The sequence below is a fragment of the Necator americanus genome, chromosome IV, assembly GCF_031761385.1.
Source record: "Necator americanus strain Aroian chromosome IV, whole genome shotgun sequence".
In the NCBI taxonomy this organism is placed as follows: Eukaryota; Metazoa; Nematoda; class Chromadorea; order Rhabditida; family Ancylostomatidae; genus Necator; species Necator americanus.
The window spans coordinates 2,023,018-2,035,650 of NC_087374.1; the positions used below are offsets into that span (position 1 = coordinate 2,023,018).

General features: G+C 36.1%; 1 protein-coding gene across 1 annotated transcript in view; it reads left to right on the forward strand.

Moving 5' to 3' along the window:
- Positions 1-4,017: 4,017 nt before the first annotated feature.
- Positions 4,018-12,633, forward strand: part of RB195_000174 (uncharacterized protein) — a gene marked incomplete at both ends in the record, with an annotated part of 54,251 nt that continues 45,635 nt past the window's right edge. The window contains one exon of the mRNA XM_064196364.1: positions 4,018-4,044. Within this exon, the coding sequence (XP_064052245.1) occupies positions 4,018-4,044 (27 nt within the window). The remainder of the gene's footprint in view (positions 4,045-12,633) is intronic.

The window sequence follows — 12,633 nt, forward strand, 5'->3', positions numbered from 1 at the left end:
TTGACAAAGACGAATTCGTTTATTTCTCTCAGTCGACAACGAGAGACATGACAACAAAGCTTAACTCAATCCTAGTGAAGATTTTTTACGGAATAAAATATTTTTCTGGATAGAGCAGAGCAGGTTCCAATCACGGAAAGTTGAGTAGAATATCCTATTCCCACTACTGTTTATTTTTGGCAAAACTGAGGTCGGTTATCGTATGTCAAGTCCTTTTGATTTCCTGTTCAATCTTCTTCTTTTTTTTCTCACTTATTTTTTTCCTTCATCTGTTTGTAGTTTTTCTCTGTTTCACAAGTTGTTTGAAAAAATCTTACGCAATTTATATTATATTATTATTATATATTATATTATATTATTATTATTATATATTATATTATTACTATATTATATTATTATTTTATATTATATTTACATCGTATTTCTTAGAATTTAGAATCCTGTAGATCTTCCTTTTGTTTGGCTCTTCTAATGTCATGTTGGATTAAATTCACCGAATTAAATTTTCTGTGATCTACGTGATGTGGAAAAAAAAACAACGTGAGCAACGCCTTCACCTACGCCCTTACCACCTACGCCTCCTCCTTCCTCAGATGGACTCAACCTCGGACGTATTAACGTTTTTTTTTGGGGAGGGGAGGGGAGAATAAGTACATAAATCTTTCAATACTTTGATGGATTTTATTATATTACCGTAATTCATATGGATTCATATGTGCGTGTGCATAAATCCTTTAATCTTTTCCCATTTTTTATTTTTGCTCTGTTGTTTATCGTTCTCATAAACTGGCTTTCTTCTCTGATTCGATTCGCGGCTAAGAAACTGCTCGTAATTGTATTCTTTCGCTACTTTCTGCCTTTTTTCACATTTGTTATCGATTTTACCGGAAACCATCCTAATTTAATGCCACCATGCCCTCGTTTTTTTTAAATGAGTGGTGCATTTATTCAGGGTTTTCGTTTTTTTTCCTAAAAAGTCGGGTTTAAGGGTGCACTTATCCAGGTTTTTCTTCTTTTTCTAATAAAGTCGGATTTAACGGTTCATTTGAGGTGGCTTTTCTTCTTCCGATACAAATGTCCTTATATCCACATTGTCATATAAGTGCAAGCTGACCCGCCTTCCTCCGCTTCGAGAACATTCTCCTATTCCAGCTAGAATAATTCCCCAGGAAACTGTAATTTTTGAACAAATTTCGCTAATTTTTCCACATCCGGGGTTTTCCTGAGGATAGGAGTAGGGGAAATAATAAAAAATAAGTTAGGATTAATTTATAATCTTAATTTACTGTTTACTCACTGTCTTATAGTTCAACTTGATTGTGATCAGACTCATCACAACGAATCTGTCGTTTATTTCTATTATTATTTCTATTTATTTCCTTTATTATTCTATTCTATTATTATTATTATTATTATTATTATTCTATTACTGTTATTCTATAATTCTATTTATTTTTATTTCTGTCGTTTATTTCTACTTATTCTATTATTATTCGTATTTTTCTCCTCAAACAGACCTCAATCTATAAAAAACATACGCAGAATAGAATATTTTCTTCATCCAAAAATATATTTATTAAAAATCTATGGAAAAAATGGAATCCATGGAATCTATGGAAAAAAATCTATGTACCGCATAATGCTTGACTCTTTTTTTGGCCACATTTTTGTAAAATTTCATTTTAACATTTCTTCTAGCATTTTCATCCTTCTTCTAGGTCCCTTCTCATCCGCCATTCCCTTTCTCTGAGAAAAATCCCTGGAGAAACAACCACTCTGTAAAATTTTGATCGTTGAAATCAATTTCTTATCGCGTAGATCACGCGCTGATCAATGCGCACGCATCAAGCGCCGCGGAGAAGAAGAAAAATCTCGAAGCGCGAATGTTTTTCGAGTATTTTTGGGCCTATGACCATTTTAAAATCTTATATTTCGCAGAAATTGTTTTCAAATAGGATGAGTTATGTATTTTTTCCTTATTTCTCTTTGAATCCTATAAAATCCTCGATCATTTTAGCTCAGTTTCAAGGTTACATGTATGAATTGTTCATCTACTTTAATTCAGAATCGTTAGATTTTTATGGATGCGTATGCATAAAATGAAATAAATTTTATGTATGAAATTTTATTTTATGGATTTAAATTTTTATGGATGTGTTTGTGTAAAATAGCTTGTGGAATTGATTTGATATGTCCAGGAAGTGTTTTTTTATCCTACCAGGTAGTCCGATACCAATTTATCGACCGCGGAGGGATGTAGGGTTCGATTGGCTGTAGGGCGGTTTCGAACCATCGTTCGATCGTAGAGTCACAGCAGGACTTGCAGGATTTCTTACCGACTGCGCTATACCTCTCCAATAAAGTTATTAAAATTAACGGTAGTCTAGGATATTTTTTTTTCGCTGAATAAGTCCGGAAATGTCAAATTTAAATCAAATTCAAGTTAAATTTGAGTTTGTCTTGTCCGTAGATGTAAGTTTTCACTGACTAAATAGGCTATTACTGATCAAACACACGGACTTTTTTGAACTTTTCAAATCTTTCTGCACGTTTTGATTGGCATCATAAATTTCTGCGTGATGTACGAGTTCAAGGGAGTTCAATAGTTTAAAAAAACACTTATTACGATTAAGACTTTTATTCCATCTCTCACCAAAGTACAAGTTAGGTATCTTTATGAGTAGGCAGTTCTTCAATATATTTAATTTAAAAAATTAAATGTGAAAAAACCCTATATTCGCATTCTATCAACTTTTCTACTACATTATATTGTACTGTGAAATTCTCGTCGTGTTCATTTGATTCTCTTCGAATCGATTTCTTTTCATCTTTTTCTTCGAGGTGAAATCACATTTCTACAAGTGCAGAATGCAATAAAATAATTATTGAAGGCAGCATATCATAAATCTGACGTGGTAAGAGAATCCACAAGAGAAACTAGAGATGGAGTTGAAGATTCTGGGATTAAGGGTGGTTCCACTCACCTCTCCCTAATCGTCCTAAGAAAAAAAAAAAACGGCGTGGGAACCGCTTTAGTTCCTACGAGGAACATTAGAACGCTCCTCTATGTGTACGTTCTGATCCTCATAGCAACCTATTCATTGGTTTCACTTGAATATGCTGGTAAAAAGACATAATTGATTTTGACCGCTGCGCAGCTGGATGCGGCGCGTGTTTGAGAATGGAGCGTTGGAACAGAAATCATCGTGAAAAACGGGATTTTTCACGACGACTTTTTTCACAGCGATTAGAGAGAGAGATGAGTGGAACCACCCCTGATCCGAGAATCTACGATCCCGTATAGAGTTTCCATACCACGTCGTGGGTTGACGGCTTTAATTGAGCTTCGTGGATGAGTGAAATTCAAAACGCCTACACAATCGTTTTGTTTCCGTGATTTGTGATTCGCTAAGCCGTTAGGGCGTGCCACACAATTCCAGACAATGTGCGTTGTGTTTTTTCCCAGTTTGACTGGGCAATTTAAATTTGTTCCATCAATAGCTGCTCGGAATAATTCGGAAAACTGTTCTCGGTTGTCGGCACAGCGGCTAGTATTCGTTCTAACGCTGACGTTATTAAGTCAACGATTCTACTGTTGTTATTCCATGGCGGCCAATCCATGGATAATGATAGCTTTCATGTTTGTGAATATAGACACGCTTTGGTTATTCAATAAATCTCCTTCGCCCGGATTCTAATAACATTTTCGCAAGCTAATTGCTTATGCGTTTCATTGCCGTGAATCGCCTATTATTTATCTGCTGTCCAATCCACCATTTCCCAACCTCTTCCAGAAATGCTTTTCGCTGCTTTCGTTCGTCCTCTTCTGCCGGGCTCGGCTCAACTTCCTACAATTCAATTTTTGCTTCTTCATTTCATTGTCGGATATCATGTTTCCACGGAACTTATTAGAGCATCACATCCGAGACGAGTGACTTTATTAAGGTCACCCGAGCAGCACTCGGTCAAATTTCAGTACATTAGCCGATTTCTGGTCGTCACCTCCGCTTCTTCACCATGGCTCAAGTGACGAGAACTGCAGTGGTGAGTGGTTTTTTTTCTGTTAAAAGTAATTTTCTTTGTTTTTGTATGGTTAATTTACACTGTGATGATCTTACATCCTGACCCCACAAAGCACTGGTGAGTTCTTCCCGAAAATTTGTCTTCTTTCCCCTCCTCTTCCTATGTTTCGTCCTTCTTGTTTTCTCTTCTCTTTTTGTTTTCTCCTTTCTTTCTATTTCTAATTTCGCCTGATCTTGAGAGAACGAAGTTTGTTTAGTTCAGAGAAATTTTTCAAAAGAGGTCAAATCTCGCGAATATTACATCAACATCTCAGATTTTTTGAGACGAAACGGTGTATTTCCTTGTGATTTTTTATTCCTTTATTTCGAGATATTCTTTTAATATTTTTCGATGCTAAAAGTAGACCTGGTTTATGTTGAGGATTTGTTTTATGAGTTTAGCTTTTTTTTTGAAACTTTTATTCTTTTTAACTTCTATGATAGTAAAGGTGTACTTTGACAATCTTCCGCTGCCCAACGATCTGGACAGAATTCTTTGAAAACACAACATTTTTCGATGTTCTTATGGAAAATGTTTACTTAATTGTAGTGACGGGGAAATTTCTGAAGTTTCTGGATTCAATGATCAACTAACGTTGTTCATTTTCGGCAGAGATACATTCAACGATTCGACGTATTGATCTGTAATCGACTGGATAGATCAAACTGTGTTTAAGACGAGATCAAATAGTATCGATTTTAGCAATTTTGCTGCCATACATATAATGGCTATCAGAACTTGCGTTATTGATGCGAAGAGCAGATGATATGGATATTTGGAATTTATCATTCCCTCCTGGGATGGTATACATGAAAATTTCGATTTTAGAGGACCTTTGGAGGCTTTTATGTCCTCTTATTGTGCCAACGAAATTTTGGTGAAACGTTATTTTAAAACTGACTTTTCGACAACCACGTTTTTATCAAAGGCTTGAAAATTGTTCAAGGTTTTGATGTCAGGCTAAAATTTTAAAGTTTTAGCAAAAATCTCCTGTTGGCACATCAGGAAAACACGAATCCAGCCAAATTTTCGAAAGGCCAGCTTCACTTAAAAAGGTTTAGTGGCGGTTTCTGGTCTCCGTGAGCCCTAGCTGAAATGACTTCATCAGTAGGCTATAGTTGAGAAAAGAAGAAAGTGTTCAGAAAACTGTCAGGTACAGATGAGGGCTTTTTAAAAACTTTTGTGGATATCTTTTCTGGAAAAGATAAAACCATGGTGCGAAAATCAAGAGCTTAGAACCTCACGGCGTTTATATTCAAAAAATTTTTCCCAATCAAATTCTCAATTTCTTCACTTCAGTCCGATTTTTCAATCAGTTTTTTTTCATTTATTCTAGGGACATTTTCCGGCGTTGTATTAGCCATCAATCATTTTTGGCAATTAGTTTTGAGCTACCTGCAAGATAATTGGTCGATTAGCTGCGATTCTACGTTTTTAGCCCGTTTTTTTCTTTAGCAGAACCAACTAACTAACCCGAGTTTAAAAGCCAACGGGGGTTATGAAGAGGGATTTTTCTGGAATGTCGTCTTCACTCCAGTGGAAGTCTTCACTTTTAGATGTGAATGAAGTCCGACGCAGAATCCCTGATGGAATCCTAGGATTACGATAAGAACTCGTGTGACTCCACTTTTTTTTATTGTGAATAGAAATAATTCCAATCTTCCATGGAATGAGCACTTTCGCTACGATCTCATCTGTTGCATGATCCATTAAATCCATTATCGTTAACGCCTTAAGGGAGTAGAGCAAAGCTGTAAATTCAAGACCTGTAGGTGATTTAAAGGTAACGTCACAAAATTGACGTAGCTTGGAAACTCGATGGAAAACATAGAAGACGAGGTGTAGTTTCCGAATATGAGCGTGACCTCGCTCAATTTCTCCTAATCGCTCCTAAAAACAGTGTGGGAACGGCGTTTCTTCTTACGAGATACGTTAGAACGCTCCACTTTTCTATCAGTTCTCTGTTTCCTCAGCACCCTATAATTTAATTAATTAATTTACTTTTATGAATTCTGTATAAATAGGCTGCTTAGAAAACGTAATTGATCAACGATCGCTCTCACATCCATGCAGCCTGTGCACCTAGGTGGCGCGTTTTGACGTGCCTCGTAGGAATAAACGCACTTCCCACGCCATTTTTGAGGACGACCAGGGGAAATTGAGCATAGAAACGCACATATTCGTAATCTACACGCCGAACTCTGTGTTATTCATCAAGTCTCTAAACTTTTTCAATTTTGTGGCAAACCGTCTTCAAAGAATATGAAGTTGTGACAGCTAACATGAAGGAAAAGGGGCATCAGTCAAAAATGACGGCGTCATGTTCACAATTACGTCTCAAGGTCTCTCCATGTCATGCATTTAGAATGAGGGATGCTGGAATTAGAAAAGTTTTCTCCTTCCCTTGCTCTTGATATTTTCTCGTGTCTCGTTACGGTTGTCAGAAATGAAGGGGTAAAGGATTTGAAATGTATGACGTTAATCAGTCCACGTGAAATGCGCCACCACGTTCACTTCATTTCGGAATCGCTTGAGGTTTGCGAACCCGTGTCCAGCCCATACACTGACTTGCGGGGCTAGCCGATGTATCAGGTCAGTGTTTTTATCCTCCCAGAGAAGTTCGGTACTAATTTATCGAACCCGGAAAGATGAAGGGTTTGGTTGGCGCTGGGGCGGGATCGAACTTCGTATCGATCGCGCGGCAGCCATAGCGGAACCTCTTACCGACTGCGCTACACTGCCCCTGGCATATAATATGACTCTTACTTAGGTGGTCCGCATTCACTGAATATGTGGGTCCCAGCATGTTTTTCCAGTCATTTCTTTCCCCCCCCATCGTCATGTCCTCAAGTTCCATGAGTGACGCTGTCAAGGTCTTTGAGCAGTATCCATCTGAGCTCTCAGCTGCTCCATCACTGCGGACATATATGGACTCCAGAAAAACTCTTTTCCTAGCAATCTGGTTGGTCGAATAGCTCCAAAAGGGGTTTATTCCGGGATGTTTTAATGCAGTGCGCATTATAAACGAATTGATGAGCAGATGAATAGAACAAACAAACAGTAGTAGCAACAGTAACAGTAACAGTAACGGTAAGAAGTAGTAAACAAACAAATAAATAAAAAGTAATATAATAACGTGTATAATGGCACAGTACTGTGTAGTGATAAAATAAACAGGATAAACATAAGTGATAATATCATAGTAATGTGATATAGTATAGATATATAGTAATAATATAATAGTACAGTAATAATATTTTTTGTTCTCGATTGCAGTATGCATTAGAAATAATCAGTCTCGAACCCAATATTAAAGTATTTTTTTTTATTTAGCTATTTATGCCCTGTTCACCTAAAAGGTATAGGGACCAAATTTGGCTTTCTATTGGTTTGAGGCTGACCTCTTCTTGCAAATAGGAGTTTTTCTATTAATCTATTTTTATTAATTTTCTATTATTATTTTTCTATTAGTTCTAATTGTTCTTGTATTAATGTGTGTGGGTATCCTTGAAGTTTTTTGAGCACGCAGCTTAGCAGTTTTTTTTTTGTAGCCCTGCCCATATAATACAGTAATCCATTTATAAAAAAAACTTCCATTTACAAACCGTTTCTTCTACTTATTCCCCCAGAAAACTATTCTGAGGATTCACGTCTTAATCTTCTCCGAATATTTTTCTTTCTGAGCATCGCGGAAAAGTGAAGTGATTTTCTCGGTTGGCCTTTCTTTAACTATGGAGAGAGTTTGCTTTCTTATTCTATTTTTATTTTTTTTTCTGGTTACTTCGTGATAAAAATACTTTCGTGAAACATTTCGAATCGTAACGTTAACATCAGTTCCATCACTCTCAAAGCGACCATAACTCATCCCGTCCTCTAGCCATTCTCGAAGAAATAAGGTAATAAATTTTTGGGCTAAAATTGGGCAACAAAAGAAAAACAGTAGAAAGAATGGGAATATATGTTTATGAGAAGTTTGACTCGAAAACTCTGAAAATCCCTGGAATTTTATACGAAATAAATAGAACTGAGAATTTTTTGAAAAGGAACCTAACATTTTAACAGGGTTTAACTTCTGAGAGGAACAAATTTCTTTTCAAATTATTTGATGAATTCGCTTCATTCTGACAAAATTAGGCCACATTGGGCTTGAAAACTAGTCACTGATGAGAAAAGTGGGTGTGAAAAGTACTAGGAACTTCCATAGAATACAAAATAAGTAAACAGTAAATAAAATAATCGCCCCAGACGACGAAACGTAGTTCACGTCATTCCCGAAAACAATAAAGAACACTATATGACATGCATACACACATTTCATGCATAGAAAGGAGCTCAACAGCAAAATCCACGAGATATTCCAGGGATGGGTGATTTTTTGGTTATAGGAAATATATAATATCACATCTTAGATGCAAGAATTCAAACATTTTTCCCAGAAGGAATGAAAAGAGAATAAAAGTGCAACTAATATTTATACTAATATTAGAGTGGTCGAAAAGAAACTACCTATGGGTGACAGCTCTCATTTATCATAAACGAGGGAGCGGCATTATTTTTTCCAAATTTTTTCTTCGCTATTTTTTCTTCTTTATTTGCTGTTTATGTCAACATTTGACTTTTTTGGTTCTTGTTTATTTCACTTAAAAATGCTTATATTTTTTTCTTATTTAGATCATGGTTGATCAAAGGTTTGTGCTGAGAGCAGCATTACCGGTTATCTTCAAAATTGAAAAATTCGCAGCCAGAAAATTCTGTTGAGTTCTTACTGGTGAAGCGAAATTTCCATAAGCGATAGCCACGTTCCACTGTGTATTTCTAGAACCGCTACCCAAATACTTTTCACCTTTTTCCAGAAATATTCTCTTTTTTTGATTTTGTTAATTCAATTTTCTACCAAATTAATTTATTTTAGCTCCAACACCATCAGTAGGTGTATGATAGTTTAATGATTGCTCCGACAGGAACAAGAAATCATTTTAAAAATTTCAAAAAATAAGGAAAAAATGGGAAATAATTTAAATGTAGGTCAAAATCCATGCTTTTTCGAGTAATTCAGTGAATTTAATTTTTAAAAAAAGTTCGGAAGTACGCCTTCTTCAGGTAATACAAGCTAGCCTTATATTATATTATATTTTATATTTACTAGAATATTATGTTTTATATCTATTTATATATTTTATATTGTATTTTTTTATATTTTTTATATTTTGCCTTGTATTTTATCAAATACTCTTCATTTTATGTTATAATTCGTGCGCAAATCTCTTTATGTTCCAGTAATTTTCTTTGAATTCCTCGTGAAATAATGCGGGGTTGAACCTAGCACTTTCTGGATACCACATGGAGTTTCTTTTTCTCCTTCGTGAAGTTGCAGGGCACTTTGGCCGACAGCGCATTGTGGAATCTCGCCGTGAACATTTTCTCTGCAGCAATAAACCTTTTGGTTTTTTTTCGTGGGTGGGGGGAAGGGGGGAGAGGGTGAAATTTATGTACTTAATAGTCATTATGAATTTTTTTTTGATTTTTTGTTGTGAAATGTCATTTTATAGACGTCAAATAGCCAATAAATCATCAGTACTTTTACTATCGTTCAGCAAAAATCAACGAAAAATCTCGGGGAACTTAGCCGCTTTGTATGAAAAATTTTCATGGTGTTTTCTTGGTGTTTTGTGAAATGGGCCCACATGCAAAAAAAAATGACGACTCGACAATCGACGTTACCTTACTTAAAGGCAGCGTATCACTAATTTAAGTTCAGTTTGAGAATCTGACTGAAAACACAGGGCTAGAGCTGTAGATTATAAATATGAGCGTAGCCCCATTCATTTTTTTTCTAATCCTCCAAAAGAAATGTGTCGTGAGTGAAGCGGTTTTTGGTTGGTTCACGTCCGCAACTACACCAAGCGTTTGTGCGTCACCTCAAACCCGGGTAATCAAACACATGGAAACACTAAGATAATCAGCTAAATACTCACAGAACACGAACACATCCGGTCATGTGAGAAAAAAATGATACAAATAATAGAATTATAAAATGTATAAGATAGAAAAGTGAAATTTCCCCTGCTTTTACGTGTGAGAATGGCATCTGGCGCGATGACATCATAGCCACAAAGATCGCGTTCCTTTTCGCGATAATGGGGACGGGGTTCGTTCCTAGGAGGTACGCACCTCTTTGTATACGCTTTGCATCTCTCTCTCCCCGGCCTATTCATTGGTTTTATTTGAGTAGGCTGTTGAGAAGACTTCATTGATTTTCGACTGCCCGCTCGTGGATGCGGCGCGTGCACAAAGGTAACGCGTTCCAGGTAGGACCTCGTAGGAAAGAATGCCGTTTCCCACGGGGTGTTTCCAGGATTGAGGAAAATGGAGAAGGCGAAGGGTTATATTCGTGATCTACACCCCAACTTCTGTGCTTTCCATCAGGTTTCGACATTACGTCGATTCCGTGATACGATGACTTTAAAGGCGCACTACGGTTACGGTTGAACACATTCAGTACATTTTTGTGGAAAATATCCGGAATGCTTTCACCAGCTCAGCGACAAATTTGAAGATTTTCTAGGTCTTCGTAAAAAGACTTGTAATTCATAAAAAAAGGCGATCCCTACATATGTTGAGAGTTTCCCATCTTCTTTCCGGACCTTTCTATCCAGCTCTAACTCCACCTCCACATCTTGAAGCGCAAACTCTAGGTTGCCATGTTAAAGTACATACATCTTACACATAGGATTAATCCCAAGAAAAAAAAAGACAGGATTAGTGGTTTTCTTGACAATCGTTCATTTCGGATTTGTGCGCCATTCGCCTGTCGCGTACTGAAAAAGATAGGATTAACTTTGACGAGCACTTTAACGACTTTCTCACATTTTTAACTATGCGTTGCTCTCTCAAGCTCTAAAAATGGAGGAAGAAGAGAAATTTTGAGTTTTTGAAGAAAAGCAAAAATTAAAAAAAAATGAAACTTCTGAACAAAAAAATCCCTGAAATGTATTATTTAAACCGCGTTTTCGTTAATGCGACATTCTTTAAAAAAAATCAAAAACCAAAAACTGAAAAGAAAAGCTAACCCAATTAAATTTCTTTCCGGAAAGCCAATCCGTGATATCGTATTCAGTAGTTGTTTTCATTTTATAAGCGCAAAGTTGCGCTCTTGTGAACTTATCAGAGGACTGAAGAATTGAAAGAAAGTTTTCAAGTGTTTTTTTTATTTTGTTAGAAAACAATGCACATCCTCATCCAACTGATCGTTCCTTGAAACTTCGGTATGGAGGAGTGGATTGAAAATAATTCAAAATTTGGGAAAAAATCAAAAATTCACATCCTATTCTCCGTGTTCCACAGTCATTAGATTATGTAGCTTTATCGGCGCCTCCACCGAAATACTTTTCTAAAACTTTTCTGCTGAAATCCAACCGCACTAGTGATACAAATTGGATCTAAACAGTAAAGTAAGTTGCTGATATTCCACATATTGAGGCTCCCGTTAAACTCCAAGGCAGAAAAAAATTCTTGAAAGCAAAAAAGTAAGTAATTCTTATTCTCATTCTACTCTTTTCTCGTTGCTGGATTTTCTATTGTTTATTTATATTCATTCCTTGAATCTTACTCTGGGCACGCGCTTGAGCGTAATAAATAGATAAATAAATAATTGCGAAAATAAATCTATTACATCTTTTCCGCTATCAATTAGAATTTGGACGTTTTCTTTAGCCGGAAATCTTGAAATTGCTGAAATATGTTTGGGAGGTTTTTTCCTGAAGTATAATACTCTCGAGACCACAAATTGCTTAAAATATAAATTCTATCAAAACTTTTTCGTGGTTGATTTTCCACATATTTCCAGCAGTACACATCGCTTCTTCTGATTGAGAATTTTTTCGGTGCAGGAGAACAACAATTGGTCGGGGTTTCTATTGTCGGGATCTTTGAGGAGGTGCAGAAAAAAAATCAAATGAAGACTATGATTTTTTGATGGTTTTCTTGTTATGATAACGAGGTGTAGTAGGTGAAGCTTTCTTTTTGGCGCCTGATACTTTTCCCAATCCTGAGGTTACAAGAAGAGAGGACTTAAAGATTGAGGACAATGATATTTCCTCTCTCAAAATAATGACCTTGTCGTTACGATTCCGTTGATTCGAAAATGTAGAAATAAATAAGATAGAGGATAAAATTGAAAATTGGATCGTTTCGCCTCTACCTAGACGATCCATTTTTGGATGGATTAGCTTTCCTTGAGGCTCTTCGGTACAGGAAAAAGGCCAATCCTAACAGAATAAAATTTAAGATCACTCGTGGATCGAAGCATCAATCGTGCTCGTAGGCGATTAACAACGCTTTCTTTTTCTTAAATGACATTTATTATGTTTTTTCTCATCGTTACATCAATTTCACTTATTTTTTCTTTCCTTTTTGAGATTTAAAAAGTACCAGTGAGAAAGTACCAGTTACCTTTCAAAGTAGAATGATTTAAATTGAATGAATGTTTGAATGTGGGGGTCTTTTTTTTTATTCGACAAATTTTCAATCTTTTTAGCTAGTCTAATGGTACATATTTTTATTTAAAAAAAA